Raw genomic sequence first — 14,748 nt, forward strand, 5'->3', positions numbered from 1 at the left:
TTTTGTATATTTTAAGAGTATATTTATGATTTTTATGACTCGGCAAATAGAGATACAAAAATTATTTATTTCACTCATACTAGTTATTATGGATAATTTAACTTATTAATAAAAATAGGTAAAATAACTAATCTTAATCGATAACCAAAAATGTCCAATTGGTATTGCATAACAATATTTTATCATACCCAGGCCCAGCTCAAGAGTTAAGTGACATAGGCCCACACCTAGGGCGGCATTTCGGTATTTAACATTTTCGTATTGTAAATTTGATGTATTTTAAGTAAAGGGCCACAAAACTTAAGTTAACATAGGTGTGTTTAAACACTTGGGCTCGATCGGTGTGATCAGATATTATCGTACTCGTCAGTCGTGATTCATACCTACTCATGCGATGCGTTATTAAATCGATAAATAATTTTAAAATGCCGAAAAAGAAAACTTCTAACACTTCTTTTAGAGTATATTTTAGTAATTTTTAGGGCATAACTGCATACATATTTTATAGGTATTTAGGGCATATAATTGTTGGTCCTAAATTAATAATAAATTTGAATGTTAATAAACTGTTTATAATATTGTTAATAATTTTATTCAAGTATGTATTATAAAATTAACATTTTGATATTTAATGATAAATTAAATTACCATGACACCTCGGCTAGAAGTGTAAAAAATTAAGTTATCTTTGATATACTAATGAGTATTGTCTCGTTTCACATGTTAACAAAAATAAAATTCTATGAATATTACAGATAACTAACAAAACTTGGTATACAAACTATTAACTATATTAAAAAAAGGAATATTACATTAATAATGGATTTAAAGTGAATATGTTAATAGGTACGACAAAATAATACTACGTATTTGAATATAAAAATTATTTGCGTATTAAAAAATTAATCATTTTAGAAGCAACTAGATATTCAATATGTTGTAGGCAGCTGTACATTGGTTCATTACAATTTATATCATAGGTATAAAAGTATATTACTAATAATAATATTATTGGTTGAGCGAATTTCAAGTGATAATTATGTTATCTTTGTTTTAAAGTTATACACATTTAGACACTTATTAATGAATAATAATATAAATTGTTTATAACGAATCAACAGTCAACAATTGTTTGTTAATTGTATTGAATATATTTTTAAAAACATGCATAATTGGTTACTGGTTTACTACTTATGATATACAATTAAAATATTATAGGTAGATACTAGGCTACCTAGGCTGGTAAGTATTCTAATATTTTATAAATGAAGCATGACTAAAACATGAATTAAATAAATAAGGCCATTTTTAAAAAGTCAGAATTTCCTAGTAAAAATTATCGAAGTTTCACTTTCTTGAAATCGTTATTATTATTCGCAATACGTTTTGTGAAAATAAAGTTTTTTAAATACCTAAGTACCTAAATCTTAGTGTTGCCAACTTCGATTTTTTTGTATCATTTTATTACCTAGGTATTCAAAGTATACTTATAGTAGGAATGTAGGATTTAAAAATTATTCATTATTTTGACAACAAAATGCTGATAAAAGTATGGTTTTTTCATAACTCCAAAAGTATAAGTTTTATCATATTATGTTTTCAATGTTTTCATTAATTTAAATATATTTTTAAATAGACAGAGTACCTAAATTATGTGTTGAAAAAACACTAGCAAAACTGCATTTGTTTTGATTATCAAATTTTTATCTATTGCTTATATTAGTAAGTACCTATTTTACAGCATAATATATATTATTTTACATGATCTAAGGTACCTATCATTTTTAATCAGTTCTTAATTATTTTATTATCATCACGTAGTAATATGCATGAATAGTAGCTATACTGCTATACCTATCCTGAACGTTAACTATTAAAACAATTACTGAGTTACTATGGTAAAAAAGATCACTTATTGACATTTCGCACAAAATATTAAAGACATTTTATTTTAATGATGTTATAGTGTTGTATCTACCTATTTATACACTAATTAAGTTATAACATATTTTCAAATATTTAATTAAATATTTAGCATTAATTTTTAAGTTGCCAAAAAAAATTGTTTATAATATAAACAATACATATACATATATATTTATATTGATATAATGGTTTATATACCTAATTTATTTTAAAATTCAAACAAACGCATACCAAAACTATTTATATATAGGTAAGTTATTGTTTCATAAACTCATAACTACCTAACTTATAAGTTATAAAGATTGACATTTCAATTCAAAATATTACAAATATGTAGTGTTATTTTTGTAATTGTTGTAACTGAATAGTTAGTACCTTTTCAATTGTGTCGTATTATTTATATACAAATAACAATGTATTGTTAACTATAAATAATATAATGGCTAAAAATTCAAAATTTATATTCTTAATAATTAATTATATAATGTAGTAATATTCGATACCGTTGTAATTTAAGTACAATTTATATAAATATTGTTTATTTTATTTTTTTATGTATTCAGTATCTGTCATAACTGTGTAATTATTTTTACCTATCATTTTTTAGTTGAAAATGTTTACGTTTATGATAAGAAACATTAAAATAAAATAGAGAAGTTAGTAAAAATAAAATAAAATAACAATATTAACAAGGACCACTTAATTTTATTTTATTTATGGGTAATAAGTAATAACTAAGACTATTGACTATTTTTTTTTTAGGATTGATACCTTTGCATTGATGTACCTCGTCTAAAACAATAACAGAATAATAACTATTATAAATTTGGGTTTGTTTTGATTATTATCATTCTCATTCACTCGCTGTGTTCCTTATTATTTATAAAGAAAGTAAACACAGTAGGTAAGTACTAAGTATTTTAAATTAAATCATTGCCGATTGAATAATTTTATAGAACAAATTCCAACAACCGGAACATTATTAAACATTTTTTTCTTTTTTTTGTAAATTAAATTATCATGTGAACTACAATCACAAAATATTTGTTGTAGTTTATTTCTATTATTGACAATTGGTATGTATTCGTATAATAATTGATTTTTCATTGTAATAATGTTTTTGCACGGATAAGTACCTACATGTACCACCGCGGTGTTCCTATTGATAACTTAGACGAATTAAAAAAAAAAAAAAGATTCTGAACAGAGTTAATTTGGTCTGTCTAGGATAATTAGTAGGATATATTATATTATTATCTAGGTATATTTAAATAGTAATATATCATTATTTTACGCGATTTCGTAAAAAAATTAAATTTCATATGCTCATAAAATTGTTTCTATATTGACGCTAAATTTTTTTTTACAGTTATTTAAAGAAAAAGTTATGGAGAACCCTGTATTGGGTTTTTTAACCTTAGGTATAAATCACAAAAATATTATGAATTTTCAATTTTAAATTCCTTGCAAATTGTCGCGATTTTGACATATTTCGTAAACATTTGAACTTTTAATGCTTATCAACAAAAATTGTGACTAACGATTTTTGATTTTTTTACTATGATAAGTAAAACTTATAATAAACCTAGTATTAAGTTTTAAAGATTTTTTGGTTGCTAAATTTTTTTTATCGACATTTCAAGAAAAAAAACCTTAGAAAAATCGAAAAATTCAATGGTTTATAGTTTAAAAAAATTCTAAATATTTTGAAAATTTAGTCGTAAATAGATAATATAAACATTTGGTGAAAATTTTAAGTACTTACAATGGTTCTAAAAAATATATAGGTATATAGTAATTGTAAAATAATAATGTGTTAAAAACACATAGATAAAAAAACATATGAATGATTTGTTACAAATTTATAATAACCTTAGCTCTAAAGCGCCAAAAAAAAAAAAAAAAATACTAATAAAATTGAATTAATACAATATTAAAATAAAAATGTGTAAAGGTCACATAAATTATAAATCAACTAAATTATTTAAGATAAATTAGTATAAATATAATTCAGTGAAAAAGCACAAAAATAATAAATAATAGAAATTATTTCAGGGATATTATTTCAAACAAATAAGCCTATGTTTTAAAATAAAAAAAAAATACTAAAGAGATTTCTTTTCATCTATTGAGGTTAATAATTTTTTTGGAAGGAGGGATAGAATAGATTCATAAGTACTTCTTAAAAATATAACAAAAATAAATTCTTGGTACTATGTAATATAAAAATGTTAAGTTTATACTTAATTAATATAAACCTAAAATAAATTGTGCATGATTATAAAATATTATATTTAATCTTAAATCCCATATTTAATATAAATATTAGTATTTGTTTACATTACAAAATATTCATTAATGTCAAAAAAAAATAATCAACTATCTCTGAATCGACTGAATCCAAACTCAAAATTATTGAATATAAATAAGTTGTACTTGATGTCTTAAATTAGTCATATAACCCATAAAATCCGAGAATAAAAGAATCAACAATCAGAATTTAACCTAACAAAAATTATACCATTATTTTTTTATATAACATGTTTTTCTTAACATCATTATACTATTTATCATTTAAAAAAAAAACATAGTAATTAAATTATAATTTTAAATCAGACTATATTCAATGAACATTGTTCATTTAATACATTGTTATTATACATAATTAAATTGTGTTAAAAAAAAATTATATTTTTGTTTTAAAATCGTCGAAAATAGATAGGCATGGAAACGTTTTTTTACGTAAATCGTGTCAAGGATTTGGCAGCTTTTTTGTAAATTCCAACGGGCATATGCAGCGCAGTCCTAAAGTTTTATCATTGAAATTAAAAATATATACTTAATATGTATAGGTACGCAGTAATTATTTTTCTTTGCAGCAGGAGAAAAAAACTATAAATCACGACGTGTTGTCGGCTTGTCGCGGTGTTCTCTTATTGTAAAACAACAGTTAATTTAATTTTAAATAAATATATACAAATAAAGAGTAAAGAAAACTGCTATATTTACGTATAGGTTAGGTTTATTCGTATAAAAAAAAGTTGATGATGTTAAATTAGGTATTTAGGTAATATATATGGTATTTATGAAATATTGATAAAAAAAAACCACTATGCGTTTCAATAATAATTTTTTTCTTATTGTACATTTTTTGATTCACAAATTTATTATCAATATACATTACATATCTTTATACTTAGTATATTTATTTAGTGCAAAAGTTAACACAAAATAAAAAATGTAATTAATATAACTAAAACTTAATTCCTACGCATATAAAAAACAAAACATATTCTACACGTCTGGAAATCATTGAAAAATATTTCTTAAATAAGTAATTTATTAAAAAAAAAAATTTTTTGTCTTGGTATATAGAACCATTTTTTGTCTATAATATCTATACGATATTATAGATTATTATCTGTTTTGATATTTCTATGTTTTGATGTAAATATTATATAATAATATCATGTTCAACAATATATATTTTTTCTAAGTACCTACACAATAAAAATTAAAAAAATTAAAAAAATAGGATAAAATATTTACGCTATAATACTATAACCAGGGGTGTATCCAAACCAAGATAACATTGGGGGGCGATTTTTAGAGGGCACACATTAATTTTGATAAAGTATTTATTTAGGTACATACATATATTACTTTCCACAGTCTCGTACAGAACAAAAAAATTTTTATAGTAGATAAAAGTAATAAAAATATATATCACTATAATTTTGTTACCCTTGAAGTATAATCACGTCAAAAACTAAAATCAGGGACTTAAACTATTTTTTTTGAGAGAACGGAGGGGGGGAGTGATCGCCCCAATTGCCCCCCTCTGGATCCGCCACTGACTATAACTGTCTATATAACGTACTATACTATACTATACTATTAGTAAACTATGCATTATCTATATACTCATTTATGTATATTAACCATATTTATTCATCTAAATTATTTTTTATTTTCCGGACGAATAGAAATTACAATAATAATTATATATCACCATAAACTAATCTACGACGTCGATTGTGATTTATGAATAACTTGGTGTCCACAGAAAAGAGAAAATATATAATATTTTTAATTTTTATAGCTAATGTTTGAAAATGTTATAAAATATTTCTCATAACTATTTTATACTAAAATTAAAATATCTGAAAAATATACAAATGCAATTATTTTCTTTACATATTGAAATTAATTTGAAATTATTCGTGAGGACGTTAAACTTTTACGAAGGTATATTATATTTTGAATTTTACTATACCCATTGACATCTTTGATCTATTTTATGATAATATTTATTTAAACTGAGAATCTTTTTTAATTGTTGTACGATATTTACATAAGTATTTTTTTTATATAATTTGATAAATTGATAATATAATATGATATAAATATATATTATTGTAATAATTATATCATTAATAATATGATATATAAATAAATGCAATATTATCGGATAAAATTATATCAACTCACCGTAGTACTAAATTTAAAATAAATAACTATAATAGATATATTAAGAAAACATATCAAAATATATACTTAGTGATATAAAAGTTAAAATACTCATAACAGCAATTCAACAAAACGGTACTCGCTTACATTTTTTTTTTTTTTGAAATTGAGTATCTTACGTTATATAATGTATCTTCCAGTATAGCAGGGGTGGTAAACTTTAATAGACTTGCGACCGACCTCCCAGTTTTTTTAGGTTGTCGCGATCGACCAAAAAAAAAAAAAAGGTCAATAAACAAAAAATATTATATGTACATGCGTGTTACACTTCTTGATTTGATATCAGTGTATAATCTCGTTTTTCATAGCTATTTATTGCCTTTTTCTAAATCTAATACATTTTTATATTCGTGGGATACACAAAGATACACAAATTTACTTAAAAAAAATATATATTATTTGTTTTTTTTGTTTTCTGAAAACAATTCATAAATTCAAGAAAATGCGAAAGGGTTTTAGTTGGCCACCCCTGCAGTATAGACACATTATCGCTGGGTTTTTAGTCAACTTATTTTGATTTTTCAACCTACTTGTAGCCACCAGCATATTTCTTTATTGACTTTAATAACTACTTATAAATTTTAAGCTTCAGCCTGTAATTCAATACTATTAGTTACTCTAGAAATTATAGACATAAATATAATTTTATAGTTTAATTATTATAAATTAATTTGGGAAATTAACCAAAAACTCATTATCGTTAATTTAAACTTGAAATAGTTAGGTTGGGCGTATTTTTCAACATTTCAGAAATAGATAACTGATCGTCATCACAATCATCATTATTTTCAAAACACTCCTCGCTTTCTTCTTCCAAAACCTTCTCGTTCTCGTCTGAATCATCAAAATGGAATTTAAACAACTTATACAACTCTCGAACTTCCTTTTCGACTTTACAATACATGATTTTTTCTTCGGGATATGTCCACTGATTGTTGTCATTCATCCGGAATCGTGCTTCATAATTATTCGGCTTAGGAAACAATTGAATGAATCGTTTCGTTCGACAGATGGCCATATTGAATATAGCAATTTCTATATCTAAACTATCAACATTTTGCTCGATTGTCTTGTTTCTGCTCATCCATTCAGCCACTCCAAAATGGTGAAAACCGTCTTCAAACTGTTCTTTTTTCTGTGCTACCATCCCAAGCGCCACAATCGCTTTGACAAGCACACGAAGGTTTAGCCTATTTTTTGCTTCTTCTTTCAACTCCAAATAAGACCAATTTGTCGGCGGGTTTTGACTGACCCTCATCACCATGAATTTCGCCATCAGATCCAGTTCACGATGAACATTTTCAGAATATATGAAGCATTTATGAAAAGCATGTACCGAGAGCTTAGTTGAATCGATCGCTTTGTATTTGAGGCCTATATCGTAATACACTTCCGCAATTAAAATCCTTGGTTTACTATCCGGTTCACTCGACGCTTTTAGCAATTTAAGAGCGTAATTTAATGTTTTCAGCGCCGTCTTTGGCTCTTGACGGATTGCGGTTTTTTTTAATAGACCACTTAGATGCAGACATGCCAACGTCCACACGCTGTATGGCTCTTTAACAAACTGTTCGTATTTTCCAATTTTCATTTCAATATGTAAGTCTGAAGGCACCGATGGAAATATCAGTTTATTAGGGCCGTTGGCAATGGTTCGTGCCTTCTCAAGGTACTCCATAGCAATTTCCGTGCATCCATTGCGGCAGTAAAATACACCGCCCGCGTACCAGAACACAGCAGATTCTGGCCTATTGTCATTGTCACCGTTACTGTTGTGGGTTTTACTGTCAAACGCAAGAGCACCAAGCATAATTACTTCGGCCACCCATAACCAATCATTCTCCGGTAAAGTAAACCATTGATTCATCGTGTCTTTTATGCTATGTTTTGTCCTATACCGGTTGACTATGAATGTGACCTGAAGCATGTCAATTGGCGATTCACTAAACTTCAATAAATCATGTAGATTTGATAGTAGTGTTGGTTCTGATATGATAGAGGGACCACATTTGTACTTTTTGTTTTTTTTCTGTCGTCTATCGTCCAAAATAAAGATTAAATTTATAAAATCTAAATATGTATCATAATCCAACAGCTCAATGTAACATTTATCAGCCAGTGAAATCCATTGTACGCGATCATTTTTTATCTTCTGAAAGTCGAATTCTATATTTTCTATTGCGTTATTCGAATCTATTTCTTTAATTCTGGTTAGATATTCATGTTTTGGTTTATCTTGTCGTTGTTTTTCAATCTTGTCTTTTTCTAGGTACCGGCTCTTAACATGTTTGTATAATGAATTATTGTTTCGCTTAGGGCACACAAGTCCTACTAGTTTTTGATTCATTATTAACTTTAAATTAATTATACTTTTATCATATTTTAAAAGTAAATTTAATATTAGTTTAGTATTGTTTATTTTTTATAAATGGTTGCCACGCTACATTCAAATTAAAATGAGACTAAATGTGGTGAATATATGTTACTTCACAGTAGAAGAAACGTTCTTATACAAGTTATTGTCAAGACGCACTTAGACAATCATATTTTTTTATAAGATGATAATTAATATTTTTATTTTATTAATAAGATAACACCCTTGAAAAGTAATGTTAAATAGATCTACTAATTAAACAATAAAACTAATACATATAATTAATATTTTAAAATTTATAAATTACGTCTACTCTGATCCTAATTATAAAAAACTTATGGATAACCTTGTATTGGGTTTTTTAATCTTAGGTATAAATCACAAATATTTTACGAATTTTCAACTTCAATATTCCTTGCAAATTTTCGTGATTTTGATATATTTCGTAAACATTTGAACTTTAAATGCTTATAAACAAAAATTGTGACTAACAACTTGATTTTTTTTTACTACGATAAGAATAACTCATAATAAACCTTGTATTCAATATTGATATTAATATTATTTCAATTGTCTATAAAAAGCTTTAAAAAGTCAAAATATTTTAAAAATTATAAATATAAAACTATAAAAGTATGTATAAACTATAAACATTTTGTTAAAATTTTCAAGTATTCACAATGATTCGTTTTTGATATAAAAAATAAAAAAATTGATTTTGTCAAAAACTGATTATGCGTAAAAATTCCCATTTTTCCATTACTTTTTTAGGGTTTTTCGGGCTTTTCCTAACGCTTTTGAAAATTATTGGAAATTTTTTACTTTTACCCAAAACGTGATGAAAGATACAAAAAAAACATACATCATTGTAAAATCAATACATTCCTCATTTCGTTCAGAATTTAAAAATTATTTTTGTATATAGTTATTTGATAACCACGTTTAGAATTAATTTTAAATTTTTTTGTATGTGTGTGAAACTCAATAAATTAAATTTAAACACCACATTTCAATAATTCGTTCAATACTGAATAGTTATAGTTGCGCAAATAAGTAGAGTTTCGTGATCTTGTTGTATCTAAGCTGTAAGCTCATTCAAAAAAGTTTATAATCCATAATCAAGAAATAAACTAGAAAAATAACAAAAAAAAAAAATTAAACAGAGCTATTATATTTTCTTATTTCATTTTTAGTCATAATTATTATTATAAGTACTTACATTTATAAATATTTTTTATTATATGGTTACAAAATGGATATTATTAAGATAGGTACCTGATTTGTTTTAAAAGTCGAATAAATCATAAATATTTTTACATTGAAAACAAATATGCTTCGCCTGCAGTTTTCAAGGAAATTTCTTAGTAACAATAATGTTAAATTTTTTCACATACCCACTCGTATCTTTATTTTTTACAATATTAATTGAATAGATAATATAAAATATCAAAATCAATGTTTTTACCTATAAATTAAGGCAAACTATATTAAGGTAACCAGTAATTGAAAAGATGAATTTAATAAATAATGAAACAATCAAATTTTATAAGATTAATGAGTGACGTTTTAAATGTTTTAATACATTGGACTATTTGGACTATTGGAGACCATATTTTTAAAGGTTCTTGTTGATACATTCAGAACAAGAGACATGTTTAATGTGGTTAGTTTTTGACATTAAAGACTACCGATAGGTATATTATTTATAAAACATTTCTATAGGTAGATAATTCATTCCATATCTAAAACGGAAAGCAAGGAAAACATTTTACGTATTTGTGTTTTAAAATACCTATATTGATTAAACATATCGATATTTTATTATCTACGACTATAATATATAATACATAAATAAACTGTATACAAAATATCGTAATGACAATAATACTTTCGATAATTTTTCGATTGTATTAAGTTTTTGTCAATTTTTTAGTTTAGGTATATAACTGTTACTTGCTTAACTTGCTTTGCAGTAGGATACACAATTTCTTATTACGGAATATCGAGAACATTAATGGAACAAATATTTTCTCAAACATTTAAATCGTGTGTAAAAATAAAATTTTTGGGCTTAAAACTATTGCTACCTAATATCTAATGCGTGGATTGTTTTTGCACCATTAATCAGTAAAGAAATTCTAAGAAAACCAATTACGAACTACGATAAAATACATATTATTTTAGCTTTTACTTATGACAGTTATAAACTTATAACTTATTAATGGCTTACCAATGATTATTATTATTATATTTATATTTTTTATACTAAGCCTTAGCTATTGTTGAACTTAACTTTTTTTTTTGAAATTTCAAATTGATCTGGTTATAATATACATAGTTATTATTTTGATAATTTAAATTTATTAAGATTTAAATTTTTCAATTCCGATGTACATTATGAATGTCATAAAAAAAAATTTTCAGGAAGTTATCTGAGGATAATGTAAATTTGATACGATTTCAGGTATGGCCTATGATCCAAACAAATAACTATGTCGAGTTTCAAATGAGTTGGTTTGATAGTTCAAGAGACCTCACATCATTTCCATGAAAAAGTAATTACTCAATTTTGTTATATAGATAAGTATATATTTAATGTAAATTTAAAATATTATTATTGTACTATGCTGACATTTCTTATGTATCTATATGCAATACTCATACATCCATTATACATATACATGCATAAGTAAACCAACATTTGATGTTTTTACCTATTATTTTGGAGTGTATGTGGATAGTACTTATTACACTTACACCAGAAACGATTAAAGATTTTGCTTCAATACAACTATATGTATGCTGTAGAGGTATATTCTAAAATATTGTATAACATGTTTTTATGGATCCTGGAGTTCAACAGAGCAACAGGCTACTGTGCCAATTATTTAAAAAATGATATATTTAAGTTTTAACTTTCAGTTGTAAAACGTTTATTTCTTAAGGACCTCAATATTTGAAATAAATACCTACTTACATAGTAAGACTACTTTCTTTATTTAAACGCATATATCATATACTCGTATGTATAATATTCATATTATTATACTCCTTTCTTCTAGATTTGTGCACATCCAATTTAAAAAAAAAAATATTTGTTTTCATAGATCGCCAGATAATAGCAAAATACATTCTCGTGAAATTCTTACTAAGAATATGTAATTATATGGTTTGGGTTATGTGACGAGTTAGATATTTTGGAGACCAAATTATTCAACCAATTTATTTAAGCCAAGAAAGTAGTAATGATCATATACGTATTGTCGGGTGAAAAAAATATGACAACTGACCACTAACTCTCTCGATTTTTATTTGACACATAGACAGTAATATCATACAATACGTCTACAAACAATCAATACATTTAAATTGGAAATATATAATAAGTAGGTAATAAGTAGATAGTACAGAGAAAACAAACAAAAAAAAAAAAAAAAATTAATAACTAGGTAACGTAGTATATGATGGTCACAAGCTGATATATAATCATAGAAAAATATTATTTGAATTACAAAACAAAAACCGTATAGCAGGTAGTACATAAAAAAAATATAATTTATTATACACCTATTTACTATAGGTACATATTATATTGTAATTTGAATTATTATAATGAAATTTAAAAACTGCTTTCAACCATCAGTGCAGTAGAATGTTTTATAATGACATCGGTTCGGCTGGCGTGATGTTATTATAATTAAAAAGTAGATCTAAATATTATGTGTCCTAGTAATACTGATATACATTTCACCGCGTTTGTGGTGACACTACATATACACAGGCGAACAGCAGACGAATTACATTAGACGCACTCACAACTGATACCTATCTAATCATAATAATAATGATCACACTCCCCGAAATACGAGTAGGTATGTAATGTTGCGTGAATTAACATTATTTGTGATGATGTTTTATCATTTTATTCTTTTTTTTAATCCCGAATTCCCGTGTAATACCTATAGATACGTTTTTAGAAAAGTTAGTTTTATTATTTTCAAGCAACTTTCGTTGTTATTTTACGAATCAGAATAAATTTTAATTAATATGAGACTATGATTCAACGACATTTAGTGAAAAGCCATATTGATTTTGGTCGAAAACTATATATTATATAATAATATATATATATATATATATAATACATTAATTAATTAGTGCGTGATTGAAATTTGTAAACAATTTTTTTAGTTGAATGTAGAGCCTATTTGAAACCTTTATAGTTTATACTAGGTATATGAAATTAACTACTTAAAAGCTTTAGGTTATTATTAAGCTATAAATAGAAGTAAGTGGTATCATTACGTTTTACATTTATATTTATATTATATATTAACGGGCGAGCCCTACATAAAAATCAACAACTATTTAAAACATACAACATTACAATTTAAATAATTAATACAAATAACACAAAAGTTTAAACATGATAATATATTATCATTGGAATTATAATTCCAATAATAATATGAGTAATAGGTTCTTACCTATTACTCATATTATTATATCTTTATAGTATAAATATAATAGAAGTCATTATAATTTAGAATTTAGATATTTAGTATTTAAAAGCATAAGAATGTATTTTTAATAATTTTAAAATTAACCACTGAATTTTACAATTTGTACTAATAATTATTTTTTATAGTTTATGGATGTAATTTATACTATCAATTAAGTTTTCTAAAAATTAGTAGGTAGGTACCAAATATAATTTTAAAAATAAAACGCCACGGTAAACATTATTAATGTGATCTTATTGAGCAGCAATATTTTAAAAACAATGACGAGGAAACAATAATTTTGACAAATATATTTTTATGGGTCACATTAATTTTTTTAAATTTATTTGAAAACTATTAGAAAATTAAATAAATTATTTGTAATGGTAAATCATTTGCTGTGTAGTAAGTTTTGAATGTACATTTTTATTGTATTGGATGTATTATATTTGCATTTTATTATAAACAATTGCATACAAAAAATGACGTACTTATTAACTTCTATTTTGAATAGGGATATTTTAAAATGTATTCATATTAGATGAATACTAGTAATTTATTATTTTATTAGTATAGTATCCAGTGGCGAAGCGTCATAGGAGACAATGAGACAACCGTCTACCCACTAAGAAATTAGAACACAGGACAAAATAAATTTGTTTTATAGAATATTTACAAATTTTAACATCATTTACATTATAAAAATGATATATGTTTTAATATTTGTTAAAATTAGTTTTTCGTCGTACAGTTATAGTCTTTGAGAATTATTAAAATACGGCCGTGCGGGTAATTCCAAATATTATGTTATATCAAAGAGACGTTACGATGCAACGTCTCCCAATTATGGGCCCGCGGGTATAGGGGGGATTTTAATGTAAGTGGGGTTTACTATCTTCGCTATGAGACACGTCTCGCTATTCGGATTTCCTCAATTATCGACATCGCCATCGCGTTGTCACGCCATCGTCCCCTGTAAACCGCTATTACCGATAGCCGATAGGTGCCTACGTGTTTCTTAATATTGTTGTTTTTATACTTAACTTTGTCCTCATGGTTGATGATTTAATTTATGTCATTTTTAACGATGGAATTATTAATTACTCATACGAAAAAAATGTATTATCGAATAGGTAAAATAAAAAGGGAGGAATCCAAGTGTATTAGTGTTATTTTATTAAATGACTCCTCAACTAAAAACTTAAGCTTCGCCACTGATAGTATCTATGGTATTATTTTTTTTAAATGTAGCATAATTTACGATATACCTATTATATTATTATAATATTATACCATTTTATTATCATATTTATTATCATAGATATATTATTGATATTATTCATTAACTTAAAAACGAATATCACGTACCGTATAAAATGGTGTGAATAGATTTGTGTTATAAACTTATAAATAGCT

General features: G+C 25.0%; 1 protein-coding gene across 1 annotated transcript; it reads right to left on the reverse strand.

The window, feature by feature from the left end:
* Positions 1-7,156: 7,156 nt before the first annotated feature.
* On the reverse strand, positions 7,157-8,803 carry LOC113557893. Its single transcript, XM_026963434.1, has one exon. The coding sequence runs from the start codon at positions 8,801-8,803 to the stop codon at positions 7,157-7,159; it is 1,647 nt and encodes a 548-aa protein (XP_026819235.1).
* Positions 8,804-14,748: the final 5,945 nt, after the last annotated feature.

Source organism: Rhopalosiphum maidis, chromosome 3 (assembly GCF_003676215.2).
Source record: "Rhopalosiphum maidis isolate BTI-1 chromosome 3, ASM367621v3, whole genome shotgun sequence".
NCBI lineage: Eukaryota > Metazoa > Arthropoda > Insecta > Hemiptera > Aphididae > Rhopalosiphum > Rhopalosiphum maidis.

Coding starts and splice junctions, on each gene's coding strand:
- LOC113557893 (XM_026963434.1), bottom strand. CDS start 8,803: ATGAATCAAAAACTAGTAGGACTTGTGTGCCCTAAGCGAAACAATAAT.